The sequence below is a fragment of the Drosophila gunungcola genome, chromosome 3R (genome assembly GCF_025200985.1).
Source record: "Drosophila gunungcola strain Sukarami chromosome 3R, Dgunungcola_SK_2, whole genome shotgun sequence".
NCBI lineage: Eukaryota > Metazoa > Arthropoda > Insecta > Diptera > Drosophilidae > Drosophila > Drosophila gunungcola.
The window spans coordinates 18,782,812-18,793,233 of NC_069139.1; the positions used below are offsets into that span (position 1 = coordinate 18,782,812).

Here is a 10,422-nt window from a genome sequence, read left to right on the forward strand (position 1 = left end):
TTAAATACACAAATGTTCCTGTTTATTTTTAACTTTATTAAATTGTTTTAGATTTAGATCAGCTCTGGAAAAACTATTTTGATCTCTGATACACATATTCTAGCTGGATAATTGGACGGCTTGAGTTTCAATTGGCCTAAAAACATACCAATAAAACAGTTCAAGAGTAAAACAATGCACAAGATTTTGAGATTCACGATCGCCCGAGGTGTGTGTTTAGTTGAAAGAGTTTTGTGGGAAAATCAAGACAGCTTAGTAGAAGGAGCGGATAAACCAAAGACCGAGCAGGGAGCCAAGGATGGCGCTTACGCTGGCCAAGGACGATGTGGAGGCTCCATTGTGCTGGTTGCAGATGCGGGGCTGCGGGGCGGATACGTATTTGCAGATGGTGCCAACGAAGTTTACCTGGGCGCGTTCATTCACATTCTTGTCAAATTGCTACAATTAATAATAATATATGTTAAATAACTAAAATTTTGTTTAAATTTCGGAAACTTAAGATTAAAATTCTTTCATAACAATCTTTCATCTCTGCAGTTCTATATTTTTATAACACTTGTTTACCTCTATAAATATTTTATAGAAAGAAAAGTACCTTTCACAGAAGTTTCTTTGTGAAAACCTTATTTTTCCCTTTTTTGACTATAAATGGGAGTAACCATTTCAAACAAATCTTTCATGGAAAAATGTTAAAAGGTTATTTCTTCATCCTTTCTTCATCAATTATAACAACAATTATTTGTCATTATTATTATTTCTTGATCTACTGTAAATCACATACCTCATTGAACAGGATGGTGGGCACGCTGGCAATTGGCTCCTTGAGTCGGTTGGTGGTCTCTCCTGCCTTTCGGAGCAGGATGCTGCCCTCGGTGGAGTTGGCGCAGGACTTGATGTTCTCCCAGCTGTTAATGTGGTTCTCGGAGGCACAACGCTGGCCGGGATATACGTTGTCCGGGAAGTTTTTGCCCGCCTTCATCAGGCAGTTGATGAAGTCCATCGTCAGGGACTCGCGGGTGTACTCCACCTGGTAGGAGTTGGCCTGGATGTGTTCGATGGCACAGGCATGAACCTTGTTGCCATAGCACTCATTCGGACCGTGGTGGCAGGTGAACGTCACCTCAGAGCCCTGGGTGAAGAACTGCGGAGGAAGCAAGAAAACGAGCCATGCAAATGAGCCATTGTCCTGCCGATGAACGAGGCTAGAGGCCACTCACCTGAGACTTTCCGAACGGCACGAAGGTGAGTTCCACCACATCGCGCAGCTCTCCCTTCATCGCCGGGTACACTTGCTCCGTAATGAACTTGGCGCTATCTGGGCACAGGGACTCGTAGTAGATGGAGATGGGCACCTGCAAAATGGAACACAGATATGATAAATTAAATAAATTTATTACAAAATTAAAAAAAAAAAAAATATATATATATATATATATATTACTTGCACAAGATAAAACTACATAATTACAAATTAAAACAATTTATATTTGAATTTATAGGAATAATGGTCAAGTCGATAGTAATATGTTATACCTATACTTTCAATAAATTACTTTTTAAACTTTTACCAAATACATAAAAGTAATTTTTTTCTGTGAAGGAAATGGTTGCACTCGTTTAAATTGAGGGTGCATTTCCTAATTTGCATTTTTAGAGTGTGCAGCCAAGCTGAGGCATGCAAATCACATGCGGCTGAATGGACAGGGTCCAAATATTGTTACTCTTTGTTTATCAATTGTGGACAACTGCCACATGCTCCAATCAACAAGCCAAAATATTGTTGAACTTGAACCGGTATGCATATGAAAGAGATAGATAAAGAAAATAAAGGTCTATCGAATCTATCAGGGTTTAATTCAAAATGTAGATTTAATAGTTTAGAATTTGTGGTCTAACGGTTAAAAAATATACAATGAATTGAATATTATATATAAATAATTGGTATTTTGTTTCTTTAGTGGTTTAAACATGTGTTAATACTCCACCAAGGTTCAGGAGCTAATGAACGAAGACGCCAAGAAACCGCTATTTCAGCATCTTCTTAAGTAATTAAAGAGATTAAAAAGCAAACAAAAACTATAAATTTATAAATTTCAATAACATTTCTGGTACTTTTACTAACCTTTAAAAGCTTTGATTTCAGACGTTCGAGTTTGGGAAAAAATGTTTATTTTATGGGCACCTGATCTACTTTTGCTTCGGTTATGTACAACCAAATTATATTCATTTAATGTAATTTCCGTTGATTATTTTATTTCAAATTTAGGCGAAGTATAGATACACATGAACAAATTGATGTTATGCCAGCAAAAAAAAAAAAATACATTTGGTTCTAATAGTTTTTTACAGATCGTGACTAACGTGAACGATTGAACAATGCCAACGGAAAATGCTTAGGCAAAATAAATAAAATAATCACCAACGTATATACACAAATGCAAATTGTTTGTGCTGAAGCTGAAATTATATAAAAAGGTGCTGCTGACACATCGCTGGAAGAAGCAGCCATTCTTGTCGATCTAAACAACAACAGAAGTTGCCACAGCTCAGTAAATATGTATGTATCACAATTAAGTGCACATAAAAAAAATTTATATAATCTTGGATGTGATATAGAAAATGTTTAAATAATGTATCAGTAATGCAAGAGGTAAGATAAGACAAAAAAGGAGTAAAAAAATATTTAAAATGAAAAATTTAATTTTCTCCATATTTAATTATCAACAAATCTTTAAAACAAGAAATTTTTCTAATGGTCCTAGCAAATAACATTTTTTTAAGGGTTTTAAAGTGAAGTAAATAAGTATCTATTCAAGGTAGGTAAGTTAGCATTATTTTCTGTTTTAAAAAAGACAAATATTATTATTTAATATTATTTTATTATAAAAACATTTTAAATCAAATTTATAATAGCAATAAGTACCCATTTAATATGAGTAATTTTGGGGTCGTTTCAATTTGTTCTTTGTGTAGAATAAAGTTGCAGTTGCGCTGCCGGCACACCGGTTCTTCCTATGAGAAATCGAAACTGGTACCAGAACCGGTTTTTGTACCCAAATGAAAATAACAACAGAGCAACAGGGCGCTCTCTGGCTTATTTATAATGTCAATTATGCTCTATGCTTTTCCGCTGCGGCATTTTTCGACTTGGCAGCAGTTCGTTAAACCCTCGAAATGCCACTTGTTGCTGCCACGAAAAGGGTGCAGCTATGCAATGGGTTGGTTTTTTCCTAAGCTATTTAGTTTTTTGACTTAATCACGTCTTCACCTAGATGGTAAATGCTATTTTTTCGGCGCCCCTGACATGCTTCGCTGTTGTGCAATGATTTAAGCGTTGGCTACTGGCTTTTTGCACGTCAATTTGTTGGGTTTTTTGCTAAGACGGAAACTCACCTTAGCAGCACTATAAGCCGACGCAATCAGGCAGCTCATCAGGAGGCACACCGCAGCGACTTTGTGACTCATTTTTACGCTTCTTGTTGTTCTGAGAATTTTGGAATTATTTCTTTTTATATATATAATACGTGAGCACGTGACGAGTGGTAGTCGTGATGTGAACAGTTCGATGGCAAAGCGCAAACTGTTGTTTGTTACGGAGAGCTTGGCGTTATGAGCCCCGTTCCCCACGACGCTTTCCAGACTGGAACGGCGACGGCAGAGAAAGATTCAAACCTGCCTGCACAACTTGGGCTGGGCTCGGTTCAGCCGTACGTGTGCACATCAATATTCCAGACTCTCGATCGAGGTGTATTCCAGTCAGTGATGGAGTTCCGAGCTTAGTGATGGGGGAGATTTTGGTACAGTCAAACTTCAATATTGGAAAAACCTAACTTCAATTATGATAAATCTTAAAAACTATACTGAAATCGTATTTAACGGCCATTAAGCCTTATAAGCATTATGGCTATTATCAGATGTATAGACGAGTTTTAAAATTTTAAAAAAGTATTTAAAAATTCGGTTTTAAGTATAAACAATTACACGCACTTAAAATGAAATATATGTAAAGATTTTTTGTTTGATTTTTTTCATGATCTCATCTTAGAAATATAAAAGTTTATTTGCTTGCTAAAATCTCGCAGTCAAGGCGTTTATATTATAAAAACCCAACGAGTAAAAAAGCATATTCGAACCTGAAAAATTTCAAATTCTTACAACCTATTAAAACTGCCAAAGAAAGGTTTTCAAAATTAGACATTATTAAGAAGTTTTTAATTAGTTGAGGACTATTTTAAACTGAATACTTTCTATTACGATTCCGGCATTGCACGTAAAACTCCTGAACGTTGTCCAATTTTATTTAATTTTCTTTTTGATTTCTTAAAAAATTTCTTAGCTTTGGTCTACAAAACCTCAGCAAAATGTTTTTAGGCACCTGGGGAAATCAACTCTTACAAGCAGTGCGCCCCCACAAAAAGTGGTCTAGAGTACATTTGCGTGAATTTTTATACATAATGGAATTACAGATTAACATGCACAGGTCTTGAAAGGTGGAAATCCCAGCCCTTCAGTCGCGAAACCGAAATCCCTTGGCTATCAAATCCTTGCGTGCCTCCAGAATCTCATCCTGAAGTTCCTTGGCGGCCTCTGGACAATCGTTAAAAGTGAGAGTTCTATATAGAACAGTCCAAACGGAATAGATCTGAGGATACAATCATTAAGACTTATAATATGTGTTATCAGCGGCATTATTGCTAAGAACTTACGCCAAAAATCACCAGAAGTAAAAGAGGTAAAAGTTGAACATGCAAGAAATACTTGTTTGTAAATTGCGTTTGCACTGTTCCCAAGCAAATTGAAAGATATGGCACCGCAAATATCGATGCGTAAAACAGCCAACGTTGCAGGTTCGTCATATTTAATTAATTAATAAGTTTAATGGTAAATAAAGCGAAACTAAAATTCTACACGTAAACATAGAGATGGGACAAAAACATATGTTCAGTCGATACCGTACTTCGATAATAATCGAAAATTTCCTGAACTGGCAACGCCATTCTCTGGCACAGAGAATCGAATACCATAGCAGTCAGCTTTCCAGAGTGAGCAATTCAAATGCGAAATATCGATAGGCGTAGTTTAAAACTCGTTAGACTAAGATTTATTTAAACGTTAGTGGGCGTGTTTTCTGTAGCGCCCACTGTACACGGGGTATTGGCAAGAAGGTCAGCCGTGCGGCAACCAATTATTTGAAACTTGACCTCGTTTTGGGGCAGAGCACCGCCCACAAAGAGCTTCGGCTGACTGCTCAAGGCCCAGAGCTCCTCCTCACCCTTGGAATTTCGGTTGATCTTGAGGCCCGTGACGAATTTGATCTTGTGCGGATTGTAGGCCACCACTCGAAGGTCGTCCGCCGTGTAATTGGAGCTCTCCTGCCAGTTTACGAGAGCCCCCAAGCTGATGAGGCTGCAGAAGAGATTCCCGGACTGATCCATCACTTCCGATTCGCATTGGATTCCGCGGGTGCCCAGGGTTCGGAAGTGATCTACGACTTGACTGGCATTCGGGGATTTCCAGAACGTTTCATTGTTGATCAAATCGAGGGACACCATGACCTCATTGAAGCCATTCAGTGTGTGGAAGTAAAGGAAGCGCTCTGAAATTATTATTTAAATTTAAATATGATATATTATCAGGTTGTTTTGGCTTTACATTTTTTAAAATAATATTTTTTCTGAGTTTTTAAGAGTTATCATCAGGATATTACGTGAAATTACCTTCAACTTCGCTGGGACTCAGGCTTACTGTGAATATTCCCGCCTGGGTGTTGCTGGATCGGGCCAATCCTGTACCCACCAAATCCGAGGGCTTCATGGACTCGTGCTCTATGCGCCAGGATCGGCCGGACAGGGAATCAAACACGATCAGGCCATATCCCCAGGCATCGGCTATATAGGCCGTGCCACCGACACAACGATTTGGCGTCCCACTCTCCGCCAGATCCACCACCAAAGCTGTGAAGATGGAAACGCTGGGCGTGTAGGCTTCCGGCGGAATTGAGTGTCGCTGTATTAGTTCATCTTTGACCAGGTCAAAGGTCAGGATCTGCGGTGGGCACAGCTGTATGGAGTTCACTTGCCCCGAGTCCACCACCCAGAGCCGCCAGCATTCGTCTATCTGTGGAAATTGTGTATTTATGTTTAAAGTTTAATGCTTAGATATTAATTATGATATTATTCAAAAACCTATAGATATGGTTTTAAACGTCTTAGAACTTTTATAACCCTTCCATGCCCACTGTTGCCCACAGGCAACATTTTCTTTGTATTATTATTTAATCCTGGCATAAAGTGATCTGATTTTCTATAAAGGAATATTAACAGTTAAAAGTTCTTAGGGTTCATGCGAATTGTACATTTTTAAAATAAACGTATAGTAAAACAGAGACCGAAAATATACGAGTTTTGAGACTCATATTTTTAGAGAAATACTGTGACTCATATTTATTTGGTTTCCAAATTTGTTGATTTGACTTGTCGGACTTTTATTTGCTCTTCATTTTGTCTAATTTGTTTACTCTTGGCGGACAAGCTTAAAATTATTTTTATTTTGTAAAGTAAACTATAAATTTAGGCAGGCTCTGTATAACAATAACAAGAAATAAGGATCACGGCACTCACATAAGTCCTAATGGCGGAGGTGATGCCCGAGCAATTATTGGGTGGCACATGCCACTCCTCACTAGGATAGGCCTCCAGCCTGGGATTCTCCACCACCGCGTTGTCGTCCGCAACCACGGTGGCCAGTGTAAAGGGTGTGGCCATGCCAAGTCGCGGGATTGTGAGGAAGGTGCGATGTCTGCCCTCATCGCCGTACTCAATGTCCACATCCACCGGCAGGAAGCGATTGTCCTTGGACAGGTCGTCGCCCAAACTGAGATTCGTCCATTGGTGGAGAGTGTGCAGCTCCTTGAGGACCAACTGCTGGCCCCGAACTACACAGAACAAACCGAGGAAGATTGTTATCATGACACTAAGTGAGGACCTGCAAAGTGACAGTTCCATGCTGTTCAAACGGTTTCCGAAGACTGAAGATGTGCAGGTAGGCGCAAAAGGTGCTAGCCTTTGGTCGAAAGTGCACTCAAACCATTTCTGCTAGAAATCGAACTAACTTTAATTGGTAAATTAGAAAAAAATCTTTTCAAAAACGTGTAAACAGAAATATTAAGTATAATACAAAAAATATATATATAAAAACGATAATGATGCAAACACTTTTTGTAAATATTTTATTTATTAATATGTTGGAATCAACTAGTTGCAATGGGGTTTTTAAATCTTACAAAATGAAACTAAAAATTAAATTAAAATTTGTATATAATTACAAAATGAATTGAACTCCCAATAAAGTTTGATTTATTTGTAAATATTTTTCCGAGTGTAAAACGATGTTACGATGGTCAATCGTAATCAAAGACAAAGGTCGTGTACCTGTGGCGGCCAAGCAAACACTTTCGAATAGTCCCAAGATTAATGGATGGACATCTTTTATGGCGGCTTAAAGAGTGTTTACACAGCCAGCCTCTCAGTTCTGAAGGGTCTGGGTTCTAAAAGCAGCCCCGCCCCTGCAGCAGGTCGTCCACATCGCATCGCAGCACCCGATAATTGATTTCCCTGTAGTCGATGGTTCCGGCAAATATCTTCTGCAGCCGGTCCGACAGCAGCCACAGTTCCTCCCGCCCATCCGCAGGTCTCTGCACAATCTTCATTCCGCTCACAAACTGCAGGGTATCCGGATTTAGGGCCAACAGTTGGACACTCTGCCGGTTGTAGGGTGTTCGTATGTCCCAGCCGAATATGCCGATGGGCTCTAGGAAGCCGCAGAACAATATTCCCCGCCTGCTCATCGCATGCGAGGCGCACTGAACTCCCCTTCTGCCCAGGGACACAAACTCCGAGAGGGAGGCACTTAAGCCACTTTGCCAGTTTGTGGCATTATTCAGGATATCCAGTGGGATGGCCAATTCCAGTTCGTTGGACAAGGCGTGGAAAATCAGATGGCGGCGCATTCCCAGACCCAATGGAGTCACTGCCAGGGCCAGAGGTCCATCCAATAGCTCGAAACTCTCACCTGCCACCGTGTGGGTGCCGAATTTGGCATCCGGATAGGTGAACTTGTTCTCAATGCGCCACGAACTTTGACCTGCCACATCGTACACCACGATGGCCTTACTGGTGGGATCGGCCAGATAGGCAAAAACATCATTGCATTGTCCCTTGGGCGGTGGATCCCTGGTGTCCACTAAGATGTTCACGAATCTGCTCACTTTCGCCTTGTAAGAGGTTTCGGGTAAGCGATAGCGATGGACCAACTGGTCGGTGGCCAAGTCGAAGACCACCACTTGTGGGGCGCAGTGCTGCACAAACTCTATTTCGCCACTGTCCAGGACCCACATCCGACCGCAGGGATCGATGTGGACTCGATACACGGATGTCAGGCCATCGCAGTTCGCTCCATGGCTACTGTGCCATTGGTAACTGGGGTATGCCTGGATCTCACTGCCATTTCGCCCCTGCACATTCGTAACGTAGGCCAGAGAATAGGGAACTCCCTGTCCAAAACGAGGTGTTGTCACAAAGTGGCGAGCCGGACCACCATTGCCTGGAATATTCAATATAACAAAATAGGAAGATGGCAAAAATAAAGAAGTCACAGAACTTGATTTTAAATGGCTTAACTTTTGATGATATTCGTTTAAATAGTTTGACAAGTATATTTAAAAGAAGAATGGATTATATCCATTTTATAAATATTTCATAGTATCCCATAATCTTTTGTTAAAATAAATAATGGTTTCATTTAAAACATTACAAACTGCAATAATTATATATGAAAGTTGCGTAATTTATAAATATGGATTTAATTAGATGTAAGCCGAATTTAATAATTTGTATATATTACGATGATATTTGCCAATCATCCGTCGACAATAGAACTTGTTCTGTGACTCCCCTTTATATTTATGTTATGCTTACGTGGGTAATAGACATCAATATCGATGGGTATGGGACTATCTGGGTTATAGCGACCATTTCGGAGCACTTGCTCCCTTTCCTGTTCGCTGGGGAAACCATATTGAATGTTCTTCCACTCAAAAACTATTGGCAGCTCCTTGTTTTCTGAGGGAAACTTGAACTCCTGAAGGTTGTGGTTGGGCCGATTAATAAAATACTGGGCCAGGCAAATATTTGTGGAAGCCATCCACAGAACAAGAGGTAAAATAAACCTGAAACAAAAAAAAAATTTGTTACCACTAAATTTTGTCACCAGTTGAAGTAGTTTAATGTTTACATTTTCAGGTTTCTTCAGCTCAGTGAGTGATCCTTACTCGAGGGCTCTTGCGATTATACTAACCTACCAGACGCCAAAAAACCATACAAGTGGTGAGATTACAAAAACAAAAGCCATTTAAAGATGGTATATCATACTTGCTCCAACTGGTTTTTAAATTGTATATTGTATCACTTCGGTTGTTTATTTACGCTCATTTCTCTAGAGTCTCATCTTCTGATACCATACTCTGTTCAAGGGTATTTTGCTTTTGACAAAACGTTTGTACAGCAATGAAAATTAAATTAAATTGTTAAGTAATTAAAAACTAATTTGTAAGTTATTTATATCGGTAACGAAGAATATGACACATGATTTATATCATTAAAATAACTGGCAGTATATTAAATCATAATTGATTACAAGTATATGCTAATATATAAATTTAAAGTTGATAAACTACAAACTTCAAAAGAGAATGAAAATTGTCGACTCGTGGAAGTTTGATGATTAATTTAATTAAGCCACTAACATAGTTCAACAGGTAGGAAAGTGTTGATTAATGTATTGACATTGAAAAAACCACGAACAAGCCATGGACTGATTAATGTCAAAGCTCTTATCAGCTGGATTGCTAACCAAACTTATAAATACCCAAATGCCCATGGCTGCCGGTACAGTAAATTAAAAATTCATGATTGGTAGTATGCAAATTATAATTGTTTCTGAATTAAATACATAATTAATATAAAAGCCATTAAAGCTATTATTATTTTTACTTGCAGTTTTAATGAAAACAAATGTATTGAACTTTTGTACAAAATTTCGATAAGATTCATCACCAAATAGCTATGTTTGTTGATAAACTAACTTATTTATTTAACTTGTTATTCATTCGCTGTTTTGGTTGTAAAAAAACCAAAACGAATTAATGGAAAGATGATGAGACCTCCGAAATGTATTTAGGGTCTTCACCAGATATGTTTAATCTGATGATAAATTTAACATAAATTGGTGGGTTTAAATGTTTTGGACTTAATTAAAAATCGATTTCTGTTTGGTATTCAGTTCAATATAAATTTGTTTCTTGTTAAATAGAAACTGAACTAACCATGTCTATATTATCTAAAAGAATTATGTTAAAACCGTTAA

At 38.6% G+C, this 10,422-nt stretch overlaps 4 protein-coding genes across 4 annotated transcripts; all 4 read right to left on the reverse strand.

Annotated features, from left to right (window-relative positions):
* Nucleotides 1-15: 15 nt before the first annotated feature.
* Nucleotides 16-3,602, reverse strand: LOC128263775 (GILT-like protein 1). The gene is made up of 4 exons (XM_052998967.1): nt 3,394-3,602; nt 1,218-1,352; nt 782-1,141; nt 16-438 (listed from the first exon to the last, which is right to left on the reverse strand). The coding sequence occupies exons 1-4, from the start codon at nt 3,463-3,465 to the stop codon at nt 253-255; spliced, it is 753 nt and encodes a 250-aa protein (XP_052854927.1). The 5' UTR covers nt 3,466-3,602; the 3' UTR covers nt 16-252.
* A 588-nt stretch (nt 3,603-4,190) lies between these two features.
* Nucleotides 4,191-4,979, reverse strand: LOC128263788 (dolichol-phosphate mannosyltransferase subunit 3). The gene is made up of 2 exons (XM_052999007.1): nt 4,707-4,979; nt 4,191-4,642 (listed from the first exon to the last, which is right to left on the reverse strand). Exons 1-2 carry the CDS (start codon nt 4,854-4,856, stop codon nt 4,508-4,510), a joined length of 285 nt encoding a protein of 94 aa, XP_052854967.1. The 5' UTR covers nt 4,857-4,979; the 3' UTR covers nt 4,191-4,507.
* A 99-nt stretch (nt 4,980-5,078) lies between these two features.
* On the reverse strand, nt 5,079-7,009 carry LOC128263769 (protein yellow). Its single transcript, XM_052998955.1, has 3 exons — nt 6,621-7,009; nt 5,718-6,117; nt 5,079-5,596 (listed from the first exon to the last, which is right to left on the reverse strand). Exons 1-3 carry the CDS (start codon nt 7,002-7,004, stop codon nt 5,106-5,108), a joined length of 1,275 nt encoding a protein of 424 aa, XP_052854915.1. The 5' UTR covers nt 7,005-7,009; the 3' UTR covers nt 5,079-5,105.
* Nucleotides 7,010-7,328: 319 nt separating this feature from the next.
* On the reverse strand, nt 7,329-9,377 carry LOC128262483 (protein yellow). The gene is made up of 3 exons (XM_052996765.1): nt 9,292-9,377; nt 8,976-9,226; nt 7,329-8,601 (listed from the first exon to the last, which is right to left on the reverse strand). Coding segments are annotated over exons 1-3 (1,308 nt in total). The 5' UTR covers nt 9,294-9,377; the 3' UTR covers nt 7,329-7,546.
* Nucleotides 9,378-10,422: the final 1,045 nt, after the last annotated feature.